The sequence below is a fragment of the Drosophila ficusphila genome, unplaced genomic scaffold (assembly GCF_018152265.1).
Source record: "Drosophila ficusphila isolate 14025-0441.05 unplaced genomic scaffold, ASM1815226v1 contig_414, whole genome shotgun sequence".
Classification (NCBI taxonomy): domain Eukaryota; kingdom Metazoa; phylum Arthropoda; class Insecta; order Diptera; family Drosophilidae; genus Drosophila; species Drosophila ficusphila.
Window position 1 is genome coordinate 18,670,201 of NW_025064328.1, and position 19,080 is coordinate 18,689,280.

Here is a 19,080-nt window from a genome sequence, read left to right on the forward strand (position 1 = left end):
TTTTTACCTGATGATCTTTAGCCTGGCTCGCACGATTCCTAATTGGGTAGGGCATCACGTAACTTAAGGACCGGCACCTTTTGAATATCAAATACTAGAAGCACTAAACTGCTTTCAAAGGGAATCTCAGTTTTAATGTTTATAAGCTTAAGTATATCTTTAGAACTGTTTGATTTTTTTTTGGAAGTAATTTGAGTGTAAGTGCGGACAGAGGTTCCCACTATTAAATGGATCTTATATATTTGAGTCTAATCTTGTGTCAGTGTTTTTCTAAGATAAAACATTCTGAACACGACATTCTAATTTTGGTGTAGCGTCAGAGGAAAATGTTTTTAACAAACTTAAAATTTTTGTTTGTATAAATAAATATAAATTGTTTATAACAAAAGATGTGATCTTTAAATTAGTTTTAAACATAATTAAATACCTAAAGATATTCGTTATTCAAAATATGCAAAAAAAGCCTACTGAAATTGTAAATCCGTATATAAAACATATTTTTTAAACCCCTTTTTCTTTTTTAGAAATATTATATTACCAAATATTCAATATACACTGGGTGTATGACTCAATTTTCAACATACAAGCTTTATTTGAGCAAAACTTTTTAAGTCCAGTTTCTTAATTGGCAGTTGGTAATTCCAGTTTTGTAATTTACAATGTGACAATTATTTTTAGATGTTGAGATGTGGAGTTGGAGCTGTAGAAGCTGGTCTTTATTTTACGCATTGTTGTTAGCCAAGCGGAGGCTGCTATCAATCACCATTATCTTTTGACTTTAGGCCAAGAATGCGTGTGCATCTGTGTGACCTGAGATTACTACCGAAGACCCCGAAAAATTCAAATCCATATTCGAAATAGCAGTGTGTAAACAAGACCGAAAAGAAAACTGAAACTGGAAAAGCGACGGAGCAGCGGCTACGGGCCAACTATGAGTTATAAGCCAGGTTTAGACGTGTTTCGAGCGCGGTGGCGTCAGGTGAATCGGAGAGTCCACTCGAATCCGAATCCAGTGCGTGTTCAATACGCTTTTGAATTGTTTTTTTTAGCTTTGTTTTTCGAGTTGCGGGCGACGCATACAAATTAGACCAGCGAAGAGTGTAATTAAAGCTGGCCGAATCGAAGTAAGCCGCTCCAGCCGAGCGCTGGTGGAGTGCATCGGTCCGGCTTTCTGCTACCTGATACCTAATGGCTGATACCTCAGGTGGTCAGCGGCCAATTGGCCACCATTTCGCTGCTGGACGCCGCTCAAATCAGTTGGCTTTCGGTCGTTATCGTGCGCAGATTCAAACAACACCTCAAGTACCGGACAGCGGTTATTTAATCTAAGCGATTAGCCAACTAGCGGTGACAATTAGTCGACCCAGATGCTGCAATGAAAGTGAAACTGGAGCCAAAACTAAAACCAAGCAAATAATAAAAAAAATAAGAAGCCAGTTACATGATTAATGCTGAATATGTTGTCATACAGAAACGTGATTAGCGCGCCGTCGGATAATACAAAATAAACTCACTGTGCTAATCAATTCATATTGAATCGATGTTGGGAAACTGACATATTTACATGGCGCGGAGTGTCCGGCGGCGGTTGAACTTGAAACTTATTATGGAGTGCTAGTGCATTTGGGTGCCAACTGAACTTTTGTGTGCATAAACTGCATTATCAGCAGCAAAACAATAATACAAAAGCTTTTTTAAATTAATTCATTCCGCCCCTTTAAAACCAAAAGCGACAATTTTTAGGGCTTTATACAAATAGCGAAACACGAAGCGAATTTAAAGACGCTTCTTTTATTTTCACAATTTTAATCTTTTTAGTTTTTTTTTACTTTTGTGAAACTAATAACTATAATTCCTTTATCAGTAATAAAATATAATTGCAATCAAAATGTCGTCTATTTATATTTTTAATTAAAGAACCTTTTAATTAATCTGCAAAACCAGTGTCCATATTATGTCGTTTCTTGGAAAAAAAGAGTATTAGTTAAATTTGAATGTTTTAAAATTAATTTTTACTTTAACAATCAAGAACATTTTTAATTAGTTCCACAAGTGGATATTAAATTGATTTTTCCACGGGGACAATGTGACATTTTTACATGGCTATATAACAGCCTGTTGCCGATTTGGCTTACTTACTTTACTGGGCATAGCTAATAACTCAAGCCGAATATTGGCCAATTTTACAGTTGCCTGTTACTACCTCAATTGCATGGACGTACGGCAGATTTGTGCTATTAAACGTATCCTCTAAAAAGTATTTTAAGGCACAGGAACCACACTCAACGCTCAATAATGTTTGACAATGCGATAAGACCACATCCAGAGGGCAATGGAGGCCAACTTAATAGTAAGCCATTAGACCATTTATATTTGGAAGTGCCCGATTTTTATTGATTTCCCATTTAGCAGGAGATCGGGCGATAACTACTGTCATCAACATTGGTAAGCTTTAATAGGTAACTGTGAAAGCAGTAATTACTAATTATATTGAATTTAGCTAAGCCAAAAAAAACTTAAGTATAAGTTGGCTCCTAAATAAGGCGAAAGGTTCATTTTTAAGTATTAAGGGGCATGAAAAAAAGTTAATTATTTTTAACTTAAAATTAAATCAAGCATACAAGACTAAATATAATGTACATACTACTAAATCTCTGTAGCTAAATTTCTTGAGTCCCCAAATATAGACTCTTTTTTGCCACATCACGATGACTTGGAATAAATGTTAGATTGTTTAATCGAAATCATTGTTATTAGCCATTTTTCTAATCAAAATCACCGTTACAAAGCATTCTTAACGGGAAATATAAAAGTGCAGTTGACAAAAATAAGCGTTTTGTTTCTCGTCAGCATTCTAAATATATTCTTAATAATTTCTACCAATTTATATTGACATATGTAGATAATTGAAGATTAACGGCTATAGCAAAATGCTTTGAACTTGTATTAACAGAGTCCAAAACATAGAGATTGTTATCGGACCGACACGGTTGACTTTCCCCAGTCGAAATCCAGTGCCCATATCAGTTTGTATATAGCCTACATATGTACATTCTAAATAAAATACACATCCATTTAAAGCTGATAATGAATGCCAGCGCCCCTAGTTGAGTATATTTTCGGGTTGTGGAGTAAGAATCCATTCAGTGTCAGCCGGCATTTGTGTTGAAAAAGGTGTGTTGGGTTCTCGACGAAATTAAAAAACATATAAAAAAAAGTGTTTTTTATATAAACCAGATGTTTTTGGCGGAAGACTGGATATGCTAATTTTTAAACGCAGTTAAAGAGCGCATTAATTTTCAACCAGCTGTTCTTATATATAAAGTGCATATTGTATAGGCTATCTGATTAAAGTGTTGAAGAACTAGCAACAAAAAGTAATTATCAATTAGTAAACATTTAAAAAGTGTAATGTAACCGGTATTACAAAATTTTACAGTTCACAACACTTTTTGGCTTATCCGCGACTCAAACCAGGCGTAGATAGTTAAGTTCTTATTGGGAAATATTTTAAAAGCTCAAATAGGAAAACTCTGAACTGAAAAATTCATGTTATTTTAGTAATTATGCATTTTAGCAGAGTTTATAGATTTTGTTGCGCAACTGATTATTTCTCATTATACAAATAAATGTATATCTAACCAGATCCGAAACAGATTCTTATTGGTATATATTTTTAAGCCGCTTCTGGTATGTTTTAGAGACAAATTCGAACACCGGAGCGGTCACACTGGCGTTAGTTTCGCATCCAGATCGGATCCAAAATCTTGAAATATACAAGTTTTTGTTGTCGCGGTGAACGGTTGGCAAAGCGCGTGAACTGCATGCGCCTTACTTTTGCCTCTTGATAGTACAAAAAAGTACAAATAATTTGAACTACAAACAGTAGGCGGACGAAAAGAAAACAAAACGGTAGATGCAAACGAAAGTGAAAGAGTGTCAGTGTTGTTTACATTTCTCAGTGCCACCCCTCTTACGCCCCCTCTTTCTATCTGTCTCTCTTTCTTTCTCCCGGTTTCTCCTGGATCACAGAACCAGAAACTGAAAGTCGAATTGGAATCTTCGCCTCACAACCAGAAAAGCAACAACAACCAGAGCAACTTCAATCCGAATCCGACAGAATGGCCAATTTCGACGATGTGAGTGTCCAATTAGGCAATTTATAGCAAGCGAGAGAAAAAGATGTGTAACGATTATTAACTCTCACACAAACGACGCACACAGGCCAACGCCGTGCACGTAACGAACATTAAGCGCCTTATTTTAGTTTGATTTGATTTTTTATTTGAATTTTTTGTTTTCGCCGATTCGTCGTTATCCTCCCGTATGTATGCGTGTTGCATGTTGCTATTGCGTATGTGAAAAACCAACTGCCTCCTACGAAAAACAACAATAACAACACAAATGGAAACACCAAATGCAATGGAAAACGAAAACAACAACAACAACTACGATCAGACGTTGCAACGCGCTCGACTCGCCTTTTCCAGTGGAAAGACCAGGAACGTCAGCTTTCGGTGAGTTTTTTTCGGTAGTTTCTCGGCTTTTGTTAGTTTTTTGCAAGGCTCCCCAGTTTTGGGTTTGGGTTTAGTTGATGTTTAAACTATCGCTTGAGTGGAGATTGTGTCATGTATTACAGTAGCCATTGGTTAAAAGTATCTGAGTGCTCAGATAAAACTTAATTTGGACCAAAAAAGTCCTTGAAATATTTTAACTTCTTTAAAATTTAATGACTTTTATTGACCTTTATTTATTTAATTTTCAAAATAATGTCATTTCACAAAGAGTTATTAATATTTTTAACATTTCGAACTGCGGATTTTGTTATTTATTGTTTTTGGACTTAACTGTAAATGTAATAATCGTATTATTAAGTATATATATGTACTTTGATTTATTATAGATTTATCCTTTTTCTACTTTTTAACTTAAAAAGTTATTTTTAATGTCTCCAAAGAGCTTATCTACTGCGGTCCAGCGCATAAAAAACGTTCAACAATAAATTGTAGTCATAGTTAATCAGGTTTTCCTTGGCCTGTTTACCACTGTACCTCTGGTTACTGTTATTACAAGTTGTAATTACAGAGCTATTGCGGCAGGGCAGCCGCCGAAATACAATCTTAGCTTGTAGGTATAATAACTTTTCATGGTTATTGTTCCATTTCGGCCAACGAAATCCCGAGATCTCAATTCCACCGACTTTCACACGCAATGAAAAGCTTTGACCTTTGAGCCCTCGCCCCGAGCTTTTCACTCCACGGTGATAAGAATTCCCGAAAGCGGAATACTCTGACGGGGAGAGATGCTAAAGTATAGTTATTGGGTCTAAGTATGTACCGTTCCGATGTGCATTAATGGGCCCGCGACGGGAACTTTGACTCCGCCAAGTGGTTGTACTTTGAATGCAATTAGACCGGACAACGGCGGACTGAATTCGTTGCCTGTAACCGGAATAATTGGCATTTCCACCTCCCGTCCGAACATCAGTGATCGATCGGACAATAGGCACGGACGCAAACATGCACACTCATACTCGTTTATGGATATGTTAATAAACAAAGAGATAAAGAGAAGTAGAAGCAGACGGAAAACGGGCGATATACCATACCCACCGATAGTTTTGAGTGCGAAGTGTGAAACGGAAGTGCGGAAGAATCTCAGCCCAAGGCTGCTGGCCGTTTAATTCCATGATCTTTCAAATAGATCCGGACAAATGAACACGTTCTATGACTGTTTTTCGCCTCTAGCAACTTCTACTCCAATGCGCGGCTCTTTGATTATATTTAAATACATTTGCTGTATACATACAGTTGAACTTCAAAAGCGCAAAACACAGAAACATTTTGACTCGGCTTATAATAAAATAATAAAATGTGAACTTCAGTGCAAAAGTAATAATACTTAGCTAGTAAATTTTGAGCTTAAAATACATAATTAAGTTAGAACGTCATATAATCAGAAATTAAAATCATAAAGTTAAAATAGAATAACAAGAATGTATATCTTAATAGCCATCATAAATACGCCCGTGACACTAAACAATAATGTTTAAGTTAATAGAAGTTTAACAAAAGTAAATCATTTCGTTCCTAAATGCAATGAGGTCGTTGGTTATTAAGTACAGAAGTACTCACGGAAAGGTTGTACCCAATTGTTTAGCCAATTAATGAGGTTGTTTTTCATTTTATTTATGATTTATAGGCAATTTTGGACACTGCGCGGCTAATTGCTTTATTTATATTCACAGCGATCGGCTGCCCGTCTATGGTTTTATGTTTGTCATGAGCAAATAATTCGATTGAATTGCAAGTGCACCACTGGGGGGCTGTTCACCTGCTGCTGCGGATCACCTTGGCTTGATCCGCGCTCCAGCGTGGACTGTCATTATCTCCAGGTCAAAGTAGAGCAGCGCATCGGGTTGTCAAGCCGGTTTCCGCCGTTCTGTCCACCCGGAGTTGACTCACCAGAGCCAGAACCGTAGAATCGTATAATAGTAGAATATCTGAAAAGCAACCGCATACCTAGCATTGACCTTCCCCAAACGCCTCTCGTGCATTGTGATTAGTATTGATTTTGTTTTGGTCTTTGTTTCGCGCTCCTACCGCGGAACTTGTCCCATCATCATCATCATTTGTCCATTAATTATTTTTGGTTTTTGGATTCCGTTTTCGGCTCTATTTTCAGACGCAAGCAGCTGGAGAATCTGCTGCGTTGCTATGAGGAGCACGAGAACGAGATCATCAGCGCCTTGGAGGCGGATCTGCGGCGCCCCAAACAGGAGAGTCTCATCGTTGAGACCGAGTTCATGAAGAACGACATCAAACACATTCTCTTCCACCTCGACGAGTGGGTGGAATCGGCGAAGGTGAGCTGTCCTGAGCAAGCTGCTTGGAATACTTGTCTAATTTTTGTTGTTCTGCTATTTCCTATGTAGCCCAGCAAGCCGTTTGTGAACCTGATGGACGATGTCCAGATCTACAACGATCCCTTCGGCGTTGTCCTGGTGATCGGCGCCTGGAACTACCCTCTGCAGCTGCTCCTCGTGCCCGTGGCCTCCGCCATCGCCGCCGGAAACTGCGTGGTGATCAAGCCCAGCGAGATCGCCGCCAACTGCGCCAAGTTCATTGCCGATGTCATTCCAAAGTATTTGGATAATGTGAGTTTTGTGATGAATCTGATGAAATTAGCTAAGCTTAAAGCGCCTAAAAAGTTAAATTTGAGGTGTCGCATCAACCAGTTTATATAGAATATTATTATACCAAAAATAATTAGTTGACAATTAAAAAAGCTAGCTTGGAATACCTCCAAATAATTAGGATTTTAAATTTATTCTTTTAAAATTTGTTTCAAAACAAGCTTACGAATGCAAATGATAAAAAGTGTATGAGACATTTTATTTAGCATTAAGCAAATTAAATTTTGGTGTTCAAAATGATTTAACTAAAAACATTCCGATTGTTTAGGACTGTTATCCCGTTGTCTGCGGGGGGCCCAGCGAAACCGCTGAGCTGCTTAACCAGCGCTTCGACTACATTTTTTATACGGGATCAACACGCGTTGGCAAGATCATCCACGCTGCGGCCAACAAGCACTTGACTCCGACCACCTTGGAACTGGGTGGCAAAAGGTGAGCTCGCTGGGATCGCCCTTTTATTCAATCCAGCAATTAACACTTTGTGGGTAACTTTCAGTCCTTGCTACATTGACAAGTCCGTGGAGCTGCGCACTGCGGTGAAGCGCATTCTGTGGGGCAAGTTGATCAACTGCGGACAGACCTGCATCGCCCCCGACTACATTCTCTGCTCCAAGGAGGTGCAGGAGAAGTTCATCGCGGAGGCCAAGGACGTGCTGAAGGAGTGGTATGGCGAGAACATCCAGAGCAGTCCGGATCTTAGTCGCGTGATCAATGCCAACAATTTCCAGTGGGTTGTCTTTGCCATTTAAGTGAGCACTGTTTCCAATCTGATGTTATTTCAGACGCCTTCTCGGACTGATGAAGTCTGGCCGCGTGGCCGTTGGCGGAAATTACGATGCCAGCGAGCGCTACATCGAACCCACTATTTTGGTGGACGTAAAGGAAACCGATCCCATCATGGAGGAGGAGATCTTCGGCCCCATCTTGCCCATTTTCAATGTGGAGAGCGCCTACGATGCCATCAAGTTCATCAATTCCAGGTATGCCTGTCCGTGGGCCACTCACCGCCCCTATTTTCCATTGTCGTCGCCCTTTATCATTTAATCACCCCACGGAAACAAACTACAACAACCAATGTCCGATTCGCCGTGTTTTTCTCTTAGAGAGAGTCCTCTTGTCCTGTATATTTTCACGTCGGAAACAGAGGTTCAGAATCTGTTCATAAACGGCACCCAGTCGGGCGGACTGTGCGTGAACGACACGATAATGCACTATGCCGGTAAGAGAGTGACCCAGTCAGCCACTAAATCAATCCAATCGAGATGCTAATGGATGTGGATAATGATAATGAATGCGGCTGCTCGGCCTGTAGTCGGTTGCTTGCCTTTCCTCTGCGGTTTTGGTCTCTCCCAATCTCCAATTCCCCAACTGAACCTGTTTTCGATAGCTTGCTAAGAGCTCTGCGTATCTGTAATTTTTAAAAGCCTTGTCTGGTGACGGTGATTCTAATAATTTCTGTACAGCCCCTGTAGTATATGATTTAAGATTTCCAGTCCAGCGGATTTGAGTAGCTACACCTCCCACACTAGTCATTGCTCATGCATTTGTATATATGTCATCGAAAGTTGCAGATCTGTTAATGCGTATTATTGGCTACGTCTCTGAAATGAAAGTTCTAAATTCCAGCAGATCTGCAATGACCGTTTGTTTGTCTTTATGTGTAACTTTTGTTTTTTTCCAAGAATCTAACGATGTCAAGGAAGCTCAACAGTGTCGTTCTTAATCTTTTTATACCTTTTCCCACTCCCCGTAATTAGAGAAAAACCCCTTGTTATTTACGTGTTCTCCAACTCGAATAAGCTAGTCAGAGAGTTCAGGACCAACACCACTAGCGGCGGATTCTGCAGCAACGAAACAATAATGCACTGTGGAGGTACTGCGCTAAGATATTGTACATAGTAGTTGTTTAAGAGAGACACCTTAATCAGTTTTGTGTAATGCACCAATCTGGGATGTAGAACCTTATTTACACGAATTTTAAGTAGCCGGTTTAGTGCACTCCAGCAATCGATATTTGAAATGCAAATTCTTGTCAATCCCTAGACACCTGACCACAACGAGAACTCGGATAAAGACAACACAAAAAGTAAAACAAAACTCTCAAGTATTCAAATAGTATGCACATTGTTTTGAATATTAATTAAGGCTCAGTGTTTTCTGGTTTCGGACTGTGAAATTGATATGTATTTTTGGCTTGGCAAAATTTTGATTAACACTTAAACGCTTGGTTAAGAATTGCAAATAGTAAATTAATATTAAGAGTGCTAAAATCTATTTGGTGATAGCTTTAGAAAATAAACTACTAGGGTGTGGTTGAACATAAGTTTCGTATCTAGAATTTAAGCTAATACACAAAACATATTGGTATTTGCAAAAATGGAAGTTTTCTTATTAATCTTTTTAAAATACATACATATATAATTTTTTTGCAAATATCAAAATGATCCCGGTGGTTGACTAATACTTAAATTAAAACTTCCGTGCTCCACAGTTGATGTGCTGCCATTCGGAGGCGTTGGCATGAGTGGAATGGGTTGCTATCACGGAAAGTATGGCTTCGAAACCTTCACACACAAAAAGTCTTGCCTGGGCAAGGATTTGTCAGCCTTTGGCGAGAAGTTGGCATCGTAAGTTTTAAATTTTTCACTGCCTGAGGCTTTAAGTGCCTATATTAATGAATGATTTCTTTGCAGAGCACGTTATCCACCGTACTCGGATCGCAAGGGATCGCTGCTGTCCTTCCTCCTGCGCAAGCGCCGTCCGTTGCCAAATCTGCACCTGAGCCACGTGGTGGCCATTGGAGTGGGCGTCGGATTGACGGTCCTGGCCAACTACTACATGCAGGTAAGGAAGGTATAGGCAAGCTGGCTCCAGTTGCTCGATTGTGCCCATTAAAATGTACGCTTATCTTCCATGCCTACACCTCACTGGGAAACACACTCAATATTCGATATTCGACACCATCACACTCCTCGCTTCACTATTTATACATATTCCCCGCCGTTTGTCCACAATTCCAGGGCAAATTGCTGTCGCGTTAGACACGATGAAGGACCCCAGAGTTAAATGCAGCCTGCGCCGCTGGACCGTTACCATTTACTTATGGAATTGTTTGCAATAAATGTATTAGCGTAGCACAAATGTATTTACTGGGCATGCACTTTACTAACTTCATTGCATATTCAGACTCCTTAAACACTACTAAAAATGGGACACAAGACTTCTTTATTGGGATTCTTTACCTACTTTTTTTACGCCTCCCAGCTTAGCAAATGTTTCACAACCTATCCCAATTCTTTATTTTCAGAAAAGCTCAACTGATTAAAACCCAAAAACTTTTTTACTTTTTATACGCATATCGGTGGGTGATGTAAAGCTTTGGATACTTCGTTATACATATAGTTATTGTTATTTAGTTGCTATTTAATACAAATGTGAATGCTCTAATGTAATATATGACCAATAAAAAATATTAAATTACTATGACATATACATATTTGAATTTGAGCTTTGGAAAATGGTGTGACCAGCTGTAGTCAAACGTGTTCGCTTAGCAACACTACTAAAAACTTGTTAAAAAAGGTCACATCTAAGGCCACAACCCATTTTAACATGGTAGAAGAAAAAATTTTGGCTAGTGATGCGAAGTCAGTGGGAGAACTAAGTTGAAGGTGGGAATTTATTGTTGGATCTCACCTCCTGACAACACTGTTGGGTTTTTTTTCGTGTGGAGACACTGGCGTCTGCGATTTTTGTCAATCATTTGCCAGCAGAAAATATATAAAAACTCAGAGAAAAATGGCAGCGCACGGCGACTTGATTGCACAATTCATAGAGATCACCGGAACAGACGAGAATGTGGCCCGGTTCTATCTGTCTAGCTGCGACTGGGACATAGAGGTGAGATTTCGCGAACCGGCGACAACAATGATGCAGCAAATGCGTCCAGTACTAATGCACCCTACCTGCCGAAATGTCACGATTGCAGCACGCTCTGGGAAACTACTGGAGTACCCAGGCGGACCTGCCGGTTCCGCCTGCGTCAGTGGGACACGCGGACAATCCAAGACCGAAGGCGACTCCGAGTAGTGGAGCAAGCGCCGGCCCCGCCGGAGCTGTCAAAACTACTGAAACAGCTAAAACTACTGACGCAACCGCATCTTCTTCAGCTTCAGTTGACGTCGCACCGACTGCGTCCAAGGCCAAGCCAAAGTGAGCGATAGATATTGTCAATAGAAGTCTACAACGTCCAAATAACCCAAACCCGCCCACAGATTCGCCACACTAAGCGACATGTCCAAAGAGCCATCCAGCGACGATGACCAGCAGGCCTTTTACGCCGGTGGCTCAGATCGTTCCGGTCAACAGGTCTTGGGCCCGCCGAAACGAAAGAATTTCCGCGAGCAGCTAACCGACATGATGCGCTCTGCGCAGGAGCAAAATATCGCGGAGGTGGGCCCATCTACCAGCAGCGGAGGTGGCGGTGGAGGAGCTGGAGGCACTGTCTGGGGCCAGGGCATGCGGCTGGGCATGACCGATAACGATCACACTGCTGTGGGTACCAATAAACCTCCGCCGTCCAGTGAAAACAAGCCGGTGGTGGTGCTGAAGCTCTGGAGCCAGGGATTCTCCATCGATGGCGGCGAGCTGCGTCACTATGACGATCCCCAAAACAAGGAGTTCCTAGAGACTGTCATGCGCGGGTAAGTATCATTCATTCCTGGGTGCAGCTTTTGGTAATATATTAGGAAACGATTGCATGTGAATCCCTCAAAATGAGTAAATCTCACAAATTTACCTTGTACATAAATCTATTGTCTGATGGTATTTAGAACGGGGATAAACCGAAACAGGAAATCAATATATTTTTTAACTACCCAACAAACTATATATCTTATTTCATAACATGTGTAAATATCTTCTATTTTTGTGAGTTTAAGCTATTAGACCTAGAACCTAAAACTCAGTTATGAACAAAAATTAACCTTTAACATTTTTTTAGAGAAATTCCGCAAGAGCTGCTAGAGATGGGCCGCATGGTCAATGTAGACGTAGAGGACCACCGACACGAGGACTTCAAGCGCCAGGCGGCTCCACAGACATTCAAGGGATCCGGTCAGAAGCTCGGCAGTCCCGTGGCCAATGTAGTTACTGAAGCGCCAGCAGCTTCTGCGGCAGTATCGCCCGCCGAGGCAGCCAACCAGGAGGCGAGTGCTCGCGATGCCATCAACTTGAATTCCGAAGCACCGTCCACCACGCTGCAGATTAGACTAGCGGATGGTTCGCGTCTAGCTGCGCAGTTTAATTTGACGCATACTGTCTCTGATATACGTCGATTTATACAAACGTAAGTCCTCGACTTGCAGATCTTGCGAGCTGATTAATGTAATGACTTTTTAAATTTCAGCGCACGCCCTCAGTACTCAGCCAGTAACTTCGTTCTGGTGTCCTCGTTTCCCACTCGCGAGCTGAGCGACGACAATTCCACCATAGAGAAGGCTGGCCTCAAGAACGCGGCTCTCATGCAGCGCCTCAAGTAACTCTAAGTTAAGTACTCGTGAAGGCTCCCAGCGGGAGGGAGCGACAACCTATGAAATAAAATTGGATTGGTGAAGTCGGGGATCCTATATGGCCGAATCCGATGTCTATAATTGTCTATTATATATACAATATACCAAAATTGTGTGCTTATTTCTTGTATTTATTTTATGGCAGTCAAGTGATCTCTCAAAGCTACATATAAATCTCAAACTAAAGGCTATAACAAAGTACTCGCTTAGATAAGAAGGTCCACCTCGTTGCGCAGTGCGTTAATGTGTTCCATGAAGTCGGCGCGCACCGCATTCCGCCAGTCGTGCAGGCCATCGCCGCCCACGTGCTCACAATCCACGTAGCGGTGCACGAAAGCGGTGGATAGCGAAAGTTCCACCTCGGCCGTGCTGGCCAAGAGTTGCCCAGGCGCCAGCTCCAGGCGATTGAGTAATGTTTTGTACGCGGATCTTCGCTCGGGATCGTACTGCACGTTGTCCGGCAGAAGTTTCTTTCGCTCATCAAAGCAAACGGCTATTGTCGCCAGTTCAAAACGAGCGGTTTCGGAAGAGAAGTGGCGCAACTGCTGCTGCAGCGATCCTTTTGCCTGACCCATAGAGAATCTGGAGTTGGGGAAAAACAGCTCATTGGGACGCAGTAGAAGAGTAAAGCTGGCTTGGTTCACATTCCGCAGAAGGCAATCCGAGAGGATCAGTTGATGAATCCGTGATTGCGTGCCGTTTGTTTGCCGAAAAGGAAAGTTAAAGGGTAGGGCGTATAGATGAATGTTGGTCCGTCCGAGCAGGTGAATCACTTCCTCGGGCAGCTCATCGTAGTTGTAGACCAGAAAATGTTCGATTCCTATGGCTTGGTGGAACAGGAAGAACTGTAGCAGTGCATTTTCACTGCGAGCAAATTTCGACGTCATATTAAAGTCCACAAGATCCAAGCACACCGTTGCTGGTAGGCGATCGCTCTTCTTTCCTGCTGGTTTTAGGTTCCGCAGGCGTAGCTTTACGGGACTCTTGGTGGTTGTAATGTCCGTGAAGGAGACACTACCTGGCTGTCCGAAATCCCGGCTCACTTGACAGAAGAAGTGATAGCTTGTAAAGTTCGAGGACTTATCGTCCACTAGGCTTTCGATGGAGTCCCGCTGGAAGCGAAACTTTCCCTGCAGACTGCGCCCGCCCAGAAGGTCCAGGCTGCATCGGAAATCAACCACAGCTCCCTTTTTTCCAACCACGAGGACGTGGGCTTCGCCACCGGCTACCAGTTCGTTGCGGATCCAAAAGGCGGAGTAGGCGTGGAACGAGTCGCCGATCACTTGCCACACGGGAAGTGGGCGTCCCAAAAGTGCCTTTGGGTCCTCCTCCTTTGTTCCATTCTCCAGACGCCGCAGCACAGCGGCATCGTTGCGTCCGAAGAAGTTCACGTACTTGAGCACATATTTCAGCCGGTTGTTCTCGGTTTTGTACATCAGAAGTATGCCCACGCTGAGGCACGAGATTACCAGCAGCACCAGCTGTTGGTACTTACGCATTTTGTTTATTTTGATTGCTTTAAAAAATAATAACAATTAAAAATACACTTCCCAATCGGAACCCGCCAGCTACAGCTGTTTTTTAGAGCTGTCGAGTACTGTTTATTTTCAGAATGCTAGTTAACAGATCAATAACAGCTGTTAGGCCTGGGCGCTATAAAAATAAGAAACTTTCAGGAAGTTTAGATTGAAATTAAATTTAATTTATATTTTATTTATGCTTTATTTTACACAAACATTTTTTGCAGGTTTATATATATATTAATTTACATATATATGTATATATATAACACATTCGTTTTCTATGCACTTTTTCTTTCTATGGTTCTAATGGTAGGTTGCCTCTGATACAGTCTAAGGATGGTGGTCTAGTTATTGTGCTATTAAGGGATTAATCTTATTAATTTTATTTTAGTTAAATTTTTTGAATCGCCCCGCCCAAACGAGGTGGCAAGATGTCGTAGTCGAGCGGGCGTTGCCAGATGTCAGCGATTAGGGGTTTGTTTTGATTGATTGTTGTGCTGAACCGGAGAAAACAGAGGGACAGTGAGAAACAGAGAGAATTGTCAATTTGGAAACCGAAATCCCCGTCCTGAGGCGCAATTTCCCGCAGCAAGGTCATGGCCAACAGCAAGGAGTTGTGTTCTATCCGGGAATGGGCACCGCTGACGGATGTCATTGATCACATTCCTGCTCGGCTCCAGCGCGGTCTCTTTCCGGCCAATCTCAACCTGACCTGTGTGGACGCCACCGATGAGTTTCTGGCCGTGGGCAGCGACGCAGGAATAGTGTTTTGGTACAACCGCCAATCGGGTGAGATGCAGAAGCTCAAGGCGGAGGTTAGTGATGACTCATTCTCACTCCCAATAATTGCGTGTGGTTCCCCCATTAACTTTCAGCTCGCATTTATTCCCCTTCCAGGTTCCCACTCGCATTACGTGCCTGCGGATTGTGAATTCAGTGGAGTATATGGTGGCAGCTGGATGCGCCAATGGGCAGGTGAGCATCTTCCAGATCCAAAAGGAGTTGCCGCGAGACCTGGACTTGGTGGCTCCTTGCACCCGCAGCCGGCCCATTGAGCGCTACACCATTCGGGATTTGCACAAGTGCGTCGTCAGCTGCTGCGAGTGGTCCAAGAATGGGATGAAGCTCTACTCCGGCGATCGCCAGGGGGTGGTGGTGCTCACAGAGCTTGACTACCAGGCGGTAAGGCCCTTATTATTTATTAAACCCAAGTACTAACTAATGGTAATCTTCGATCCACCAGCATCTTAGCAAATCTGTGGAGATCCTGAGCGAGGCCTACGAGATCGTGCAGCTCAGTGTGCATCAGAGCCACTTGCTGGTGGCTACCCTCTACCGTTGCATTGTTTGCCAGCATGACGTGCGCACCTCTCAGTGGAACATCGTCCAGGTGGGTAAGAAGGATCGGAAGCAGCTTATCGATTGCGGCGCCATCTTTCTAAAGAAACATGTGACCAACAAGCCACAACTCGTCTGCGGACGACCCGGGCTGCGTTTCTGGATGGCCGACGCCGGCGGCAATGTGTCCAAGACCTTGCTATTCCGAGACGCCGTGCTGCGCAGCCCCACCTGGGAGATACCCATCCTGAACCCCAAGCAGCGCAGTGAGCCGTCCAGCAGTCGCTATGCGGCTGTAGCCTCTGGAACCGAAGCGGGATACGTGGCCAGCAGCAACTTTCGGCAGCTATACTTGTACGATGGCCACGACTCGCTGCTCGTAACACACGACGACGCCACCTTATACATACTCAACTTGGATCGTCTGAAAGTGGAGGCCGTGGCAAGGGGATTTCGGAAGATCCTAGACTTCTGTGTGTGTGGCAAAGAGATCTTTGTGCTGGAAGGCGAACGTACATTGTTGCGTATGGCTCCCCTGCCCGAACCACCCAACAAGACGGTCAAGGTGATCTTCAATCCGCTCATGCCTCCACCAGTTCCTGTTCTGGGATCTGCGCACTACTCGGAGGTGGAGTCGCCGGTGGAGTTGCAGGCGGAGCCCGTGCTTCAGAGCGCACAAGAATGTTTCGAATCGCCTATGGAGGAGCAGTTAAACCTGAATGTGCCCATTGAACTGGCAGTTGAATCGCCGTTGGCTCAGCAGAACCGACGCTTAGAAATATTCCGTCGCATCGGCCAAATGGACTTCGAGGAGTCCATCGTACATTCCAGCCGAAAAACGTGCGAAGAAAAGCCCACGGCAAGCAATGCCTCGGGAATTGTTGAGATTGGTCATGAAACCCAAGAGCTGCGGTTACCGCTAACAAATGCCGCCACTCTTATGGAGGCCAGCTACTGTCAGATGGAAAAGTAAGTATCGCACTTGTATTTAATATGAACATAAATGAATACATAATTTTAAGGTGGTTGGTATGGCTTCAAAAACGCAGTCCTAAGCAGTTGCCAAAGCCATTTGTTATACCCTTGCAGAGCAAAAGGGTATTATAATTTCAGTCAGAAGTTTGCAACGCAGTGAAGGAGACACCTCAGACTCCATAAAGTATATATATTCTTGATCAGCATCACGAGCAGAATCCGAATACGTCTGTACGTCTGTCCGTCTGTCCTCCTGTCTGTTTCTACGCAAACTGGTCTCTCAGTTTTAAATATGGCGTTTTCTAACCACATTGAATTTCGGATTAAATTTTATAAAAATCGGATAACTCTATCATATAGCTGCTATAGGAAAGATATATATAAAGAATGGGAAAAAATTATAATACGTTGTTTTTAATTCCATTAACATGATTTTCAAAGTACGGATTTTTTTTAATAACCTTTGAATCGAGAAAAAAATGTTATTAAAATCCTACAACGTTATTATATAGCTGCCATAGGAAAGATCGTAAAATCTGTATAGAAATAACGGAAATAAAATGTTAACATCGTTGTTTTTCATCAGACAAGCATGATTTTTGGAATATTGAGTTTTCTAACGACTCTTGAATAGCAAAATAAATTTCATCAAAATCGGACGACTATATCATATAGCCCTCATTTAAACAATAGTCGAAAATATGGAAAATGAATAGAAAAATCGTCATAGCTTCGATGCTGTTTAGCCTTAAGTTCAACATATTTGATGACTGCAAGGGTATATAAGCTTCGGCTTGCCGAAGCTAGTTTTAAAACAGACAGGAGGACAGATGGACAGATGGACAGACGGAAAGACGTATCTCGATTCTGATCGTGATGCTGATCAAGAATATAAATTCTTTATGGGGTCTGAGGTGTCTCCTTCACTGCGACTGAAACTATAATACCCTTTGCTCTGCAAGGTTATAACAACATTTATTCAGATGTACTTCTTCCCTTCGATTATATTCTTTATTAGAAAACGTGTCTCGACGTTTATTTAATATATTTTAAATTTTGATTAGTTTTTGTAATTAATTAAATATGTATACTTTTCATTTCTACAGCAATGGGGCGGCTTCTCCGCTTGACATGAAGGCAGCTTTCCTTCAGCATCTGCCCGATGCACTTAGTCCCACCACTCTGCAGAAGACGGTAGCGGAGAAGGCCAAGACACTGGCTGCCGAGCTGGATCTGCCGGAGGTACATCTGGCACCTGTTACCCAGGAAGAGCTGCAAGCGGCCCAGGCGAACGCATCCCGGCTTAGCGAGTCATTGATCAGGTGCTATCCCACTCGTCTAGAGGAGGCCAGTGTCCAAACAACTGATCGACAAAGTTCACTGAAGACGGAGGACGATTATCAATCAGGGCAGCCGGTGGATGGGATTAGGGCTCTGGCTCCACCAAAGCCTAAAATGGCTCCACTTAAGTTTGTCAAGAGCCAGCCGAAGCCGAGACTTACTCTGGAAGAGGAGAGGGATGAAGATGAGTACACCAGCTTCCTGCCCGACTTTCGGCGAGCTGGAGACCCACTGCGCAAGGAAACACCGGCTACCAGTGACTCAAACACCTCCAGCGAGTGGGAGTTCCTGGACAACTAGTTCAGTATTAGAAATAAGTGCATACTCTCATTTGCTCTCGTTTGAATTTTGTGCACATTTATATATGTTTAGTTTTGTTTTGTTTGACAAAGTGTTGTGCTTATCAGATTGTGATCACCGTGATTTCCTTACTCTTTTTAGTGAAATTTACACAATTGTACATAGTTTTAGACATAGAAGATCGGTATTTCTTAATCCCTCTCGAATCTTTATTTAAATTTTAAAAGCAACCAAACCATTCCATTTTGATCCAAAAATTGTAGCTTAGATAGCACCTTAGAATCTGTGTAAAATTATACCATTTATGAAATATCATTGTACCCTAAGTTGTTTAAGATATTCGAATGCTTTAAGTAGTTGCTACTTAAGTTCAAGGTCGCTTTACATACACAAATACATTTATTTTATACAATCGCAAACCTTTCGCTCAATGGGTGTCCCCTCAGCAGGAAATGGATATGGACTGATACCGAGAGTTTGGACGTTGTTTTTTCAGCAACTACGTGTCAGACTTGAGCCGCCGATAAGGTTGCATGTGTGGGAAACGAGACGCCCACGGCAGCATGTGCCGCGTCTGCTGATTGCTGTAGCTGCTGCAAGGCTCGAGCGGAAAAGTTTTGGTGTAGAAACTTCTTGATCTCCAGCAATTATGCAACCCCGTCCAACTCGACGTGTAAACGGATAGGCCCACTACATTGATTGATCAACAAATAGTAATTCGAGTTTGCTCCGCACTCACTCAATTGACTACAATAATGGAAAATTCTAAGAAGAGTCGCCTGCAACTGGCTTCCAGAAGAATCGTAGAAGTCGTCTAGCCTGCCCTCCACAAGAACCA

At 42.5% G+C, this 19,080-nt stretch overlaps 4 protein-coding genes across 14 annotated transcripts; 3 read left to right on the forward strand and 1 right to left on the reverse strand.

Annotated features, from left to right (window-relative positions):
* The first annotated feature begins 1,227 nt into the window (after positions 1-1,227).
* On the forward strand, positions 1,228-10,687 carry LOC108093944 (aldehyde dehydrogenase, dimeric NADP-preferring). 11 transcript variants are annotated; one of them, XM_017194330.2, is made up of 14 exons: positions 1,228-1,302; positions 2,190-2,350; positions 2,410-2,445; positions 4,033-4,139; positions 4,459-4,517; positions 6,685-6,865; positions 6,935-7,156; positions 7,464-7,627; positions 7,692-7,922; positions 7,978-8,175; positions 8,953-9,068; positions 9,687-9,822; positions 9,889-10,048; positions 10,216-10,340. In XM_017194330.2, the coding sequence occupies exons 2-14, from the start codon at positions 2,296-2,298 to the stop codon at positions 10,234-10,236; spliced, it is 1,686 nt and encodes a 561-aa protein (XP_017049819.1). In that variant the 5' UTR covers positions 1,228-1,302; positions 2,190-2,295; the 3' UTR covers positions 10,237-10,340. The 11 variants fall into 11 exon arrangements, 10 of the variants coding, with proteins under 10 accessions (XP_017049819.1, XP_017049825.1, XP_017049821.1 ...); XR_001771530.2 differs by lacking the exon at positions 1,228-1,302 and adding an exon at positions 10,503-10,687 and having other exon boundaries at positions 2,167-2,350; positions 10,216-10,318; XM_017194336.2 differs by lacking the exons at positions 1,228-1,302; positions 8,953-9,068; positions 10,216-10,340 and adding exons at positions 8,299-8,414; positions 10,503-10,687 and having other exon boundaries at positions 2,167-2,350; positions 9,889-10,039.
* A 212-nt stretch (positions 10,688-10,899) lies between these two features.
* LOC108094019 (NSFL1 cofactor p47) lies at positions 10,900-12,886 on the forward strand. Its single transcript, XM_017194449.2, has 5 exons — positions 10,900-11,095; positions 11,184-11,407; positions 11,470-11,898; positions 12,198-12,542; positions 12,603-12,886. The coding sequence occupies exons 1-5, from the start codon at positions 10,994-10,996 to the stop codon at positions 12,733-12,735; spliced, it is 1,233 nt and encodes a 410-aa protein (XP_017049938.1). The 5' UTR covers positions 10,900-10,993; the 3' UTR covers positions 12,736-12,886.
* Positions 12,876-14,349, reverse strand: LOC108094018. The gene has a single exon (XM_017194448.1). The coding sequence runs from the start codon at positions 14,262-14,264 to the stop codon at positions 12,972-12,974; it is 1,293 nt and encodes a 430-aa protein (XP_017049937.1). The 5' UTR covers positions 14,265-14,349; the 3' UTR covers positions 12,876-12,971.
* A 411-nt stretch (positions 14,350-14,760) lies between these two features.
* LOC108094036 (WD repeat-containing protein CG11141) lies at positions 14,761-18,661 on the forward strand. Its single transcript, XM_017194469.2, has 4 exons — positions 14,761-15,103; positions 15,186-15,470; positions 15,532-16,595; positions 17,708-18,661. The coding sequence occupies exons 1-4, from the start codon at positions 14,885-14,887 to the stop codon at positions 18,240-18,242; spliced, it is 2,103 nt and encodes a 700-aa protein (XP_017049958.1). The 5' UTR covers positions 14,761-14,884; the 3' UTR covers positions 18,243-18,661.
* The last annotated feature ends 419 nt before the right edge of the window (positions 18,662-19,080 follow it).

What these genes read in the sequence shown, in the direction of transcription:
- LOC108094019 (XM_017194449.2), top strand. Translation starts at nt 10,994, where the DNA reads ATGGCAGCGCACGGCGACTTGATTGCACAATTCATAGAGATCACCGGA. An exon ending in GCTGCGACTGGGACATAGAG is followed by an intron (nt 11,096 to 11,183) that starts GTGAGATTTCGC and finishes TCACGATTGCAG; the next exon opens with CACGCTCTGGGAAACTACTG. An exon ending in GCGTCCAAGGCCAAGCCAAA is followed by an intron (nt 11,408 to 11,469) that starts GTGAGCGATAGA and finishes ACCCGCCCACAG; the next exon opens with ATTCGCCACACTAAGCGACA.
- LOC108093944 (XM_017194330.2), top strand. Translation starts at nt 2,296, where the DNA reads ATGTTTGACAATGCGATAAGACCACATCCAGAGGGCAATGGAGGCCAA. An exon ending in TTCCAAAGTATTTGGATAAT is followed by an intron (nt 7,157 to 7,463) that starts GTGAGTTTTGTG and finishes CCGATTGTTTAG; the next exon opens with GACTGTTATCCCGTTGTCTG. An exon ending in ATCAATGCCAACAATTTCCA is followed by an intron (nt 7,923 to 7,977) that starts GTGGGTTGTCTT and finishes ATGTTATTTCAG; the next exon opens with ACGCCTTCTCGGACTGATGA.
- LOC108094018 (XM_017194448.1), bottom strand. Translation starts at nt 14,264, where the DNA reads ATGCGTAAGTACCAACAGCTGGTGCTGCTGGTAATCTCGTGCCTCAGC.
- LOC108094036 (XM_017194469.2), top strand. Translation starts at nt 14,885, where the DNA reads ATGGCCAACAGCAAGGAGTTGTGTTCTATCCGGGAATGGGCACCGCTG. An exon ending in TGCAGAAGCTCAAGGCGGAG is followed by an intron (nt 15,104 to 15,185) that starts GTTAGTGATGAC and finishes TTCCCCTTCCAG; the next exon opens with GTTCCCACTCGCATTACGTG. An exon ending in CAGAGCTTGACTACCAGGCG is followed by an intron (nt 15,471 to 15,531) that starts GTAAGGCCCTTA and finishes TCGATCCACCAG; the next exon opens with CATCTTAGCAAATCTGTGGA.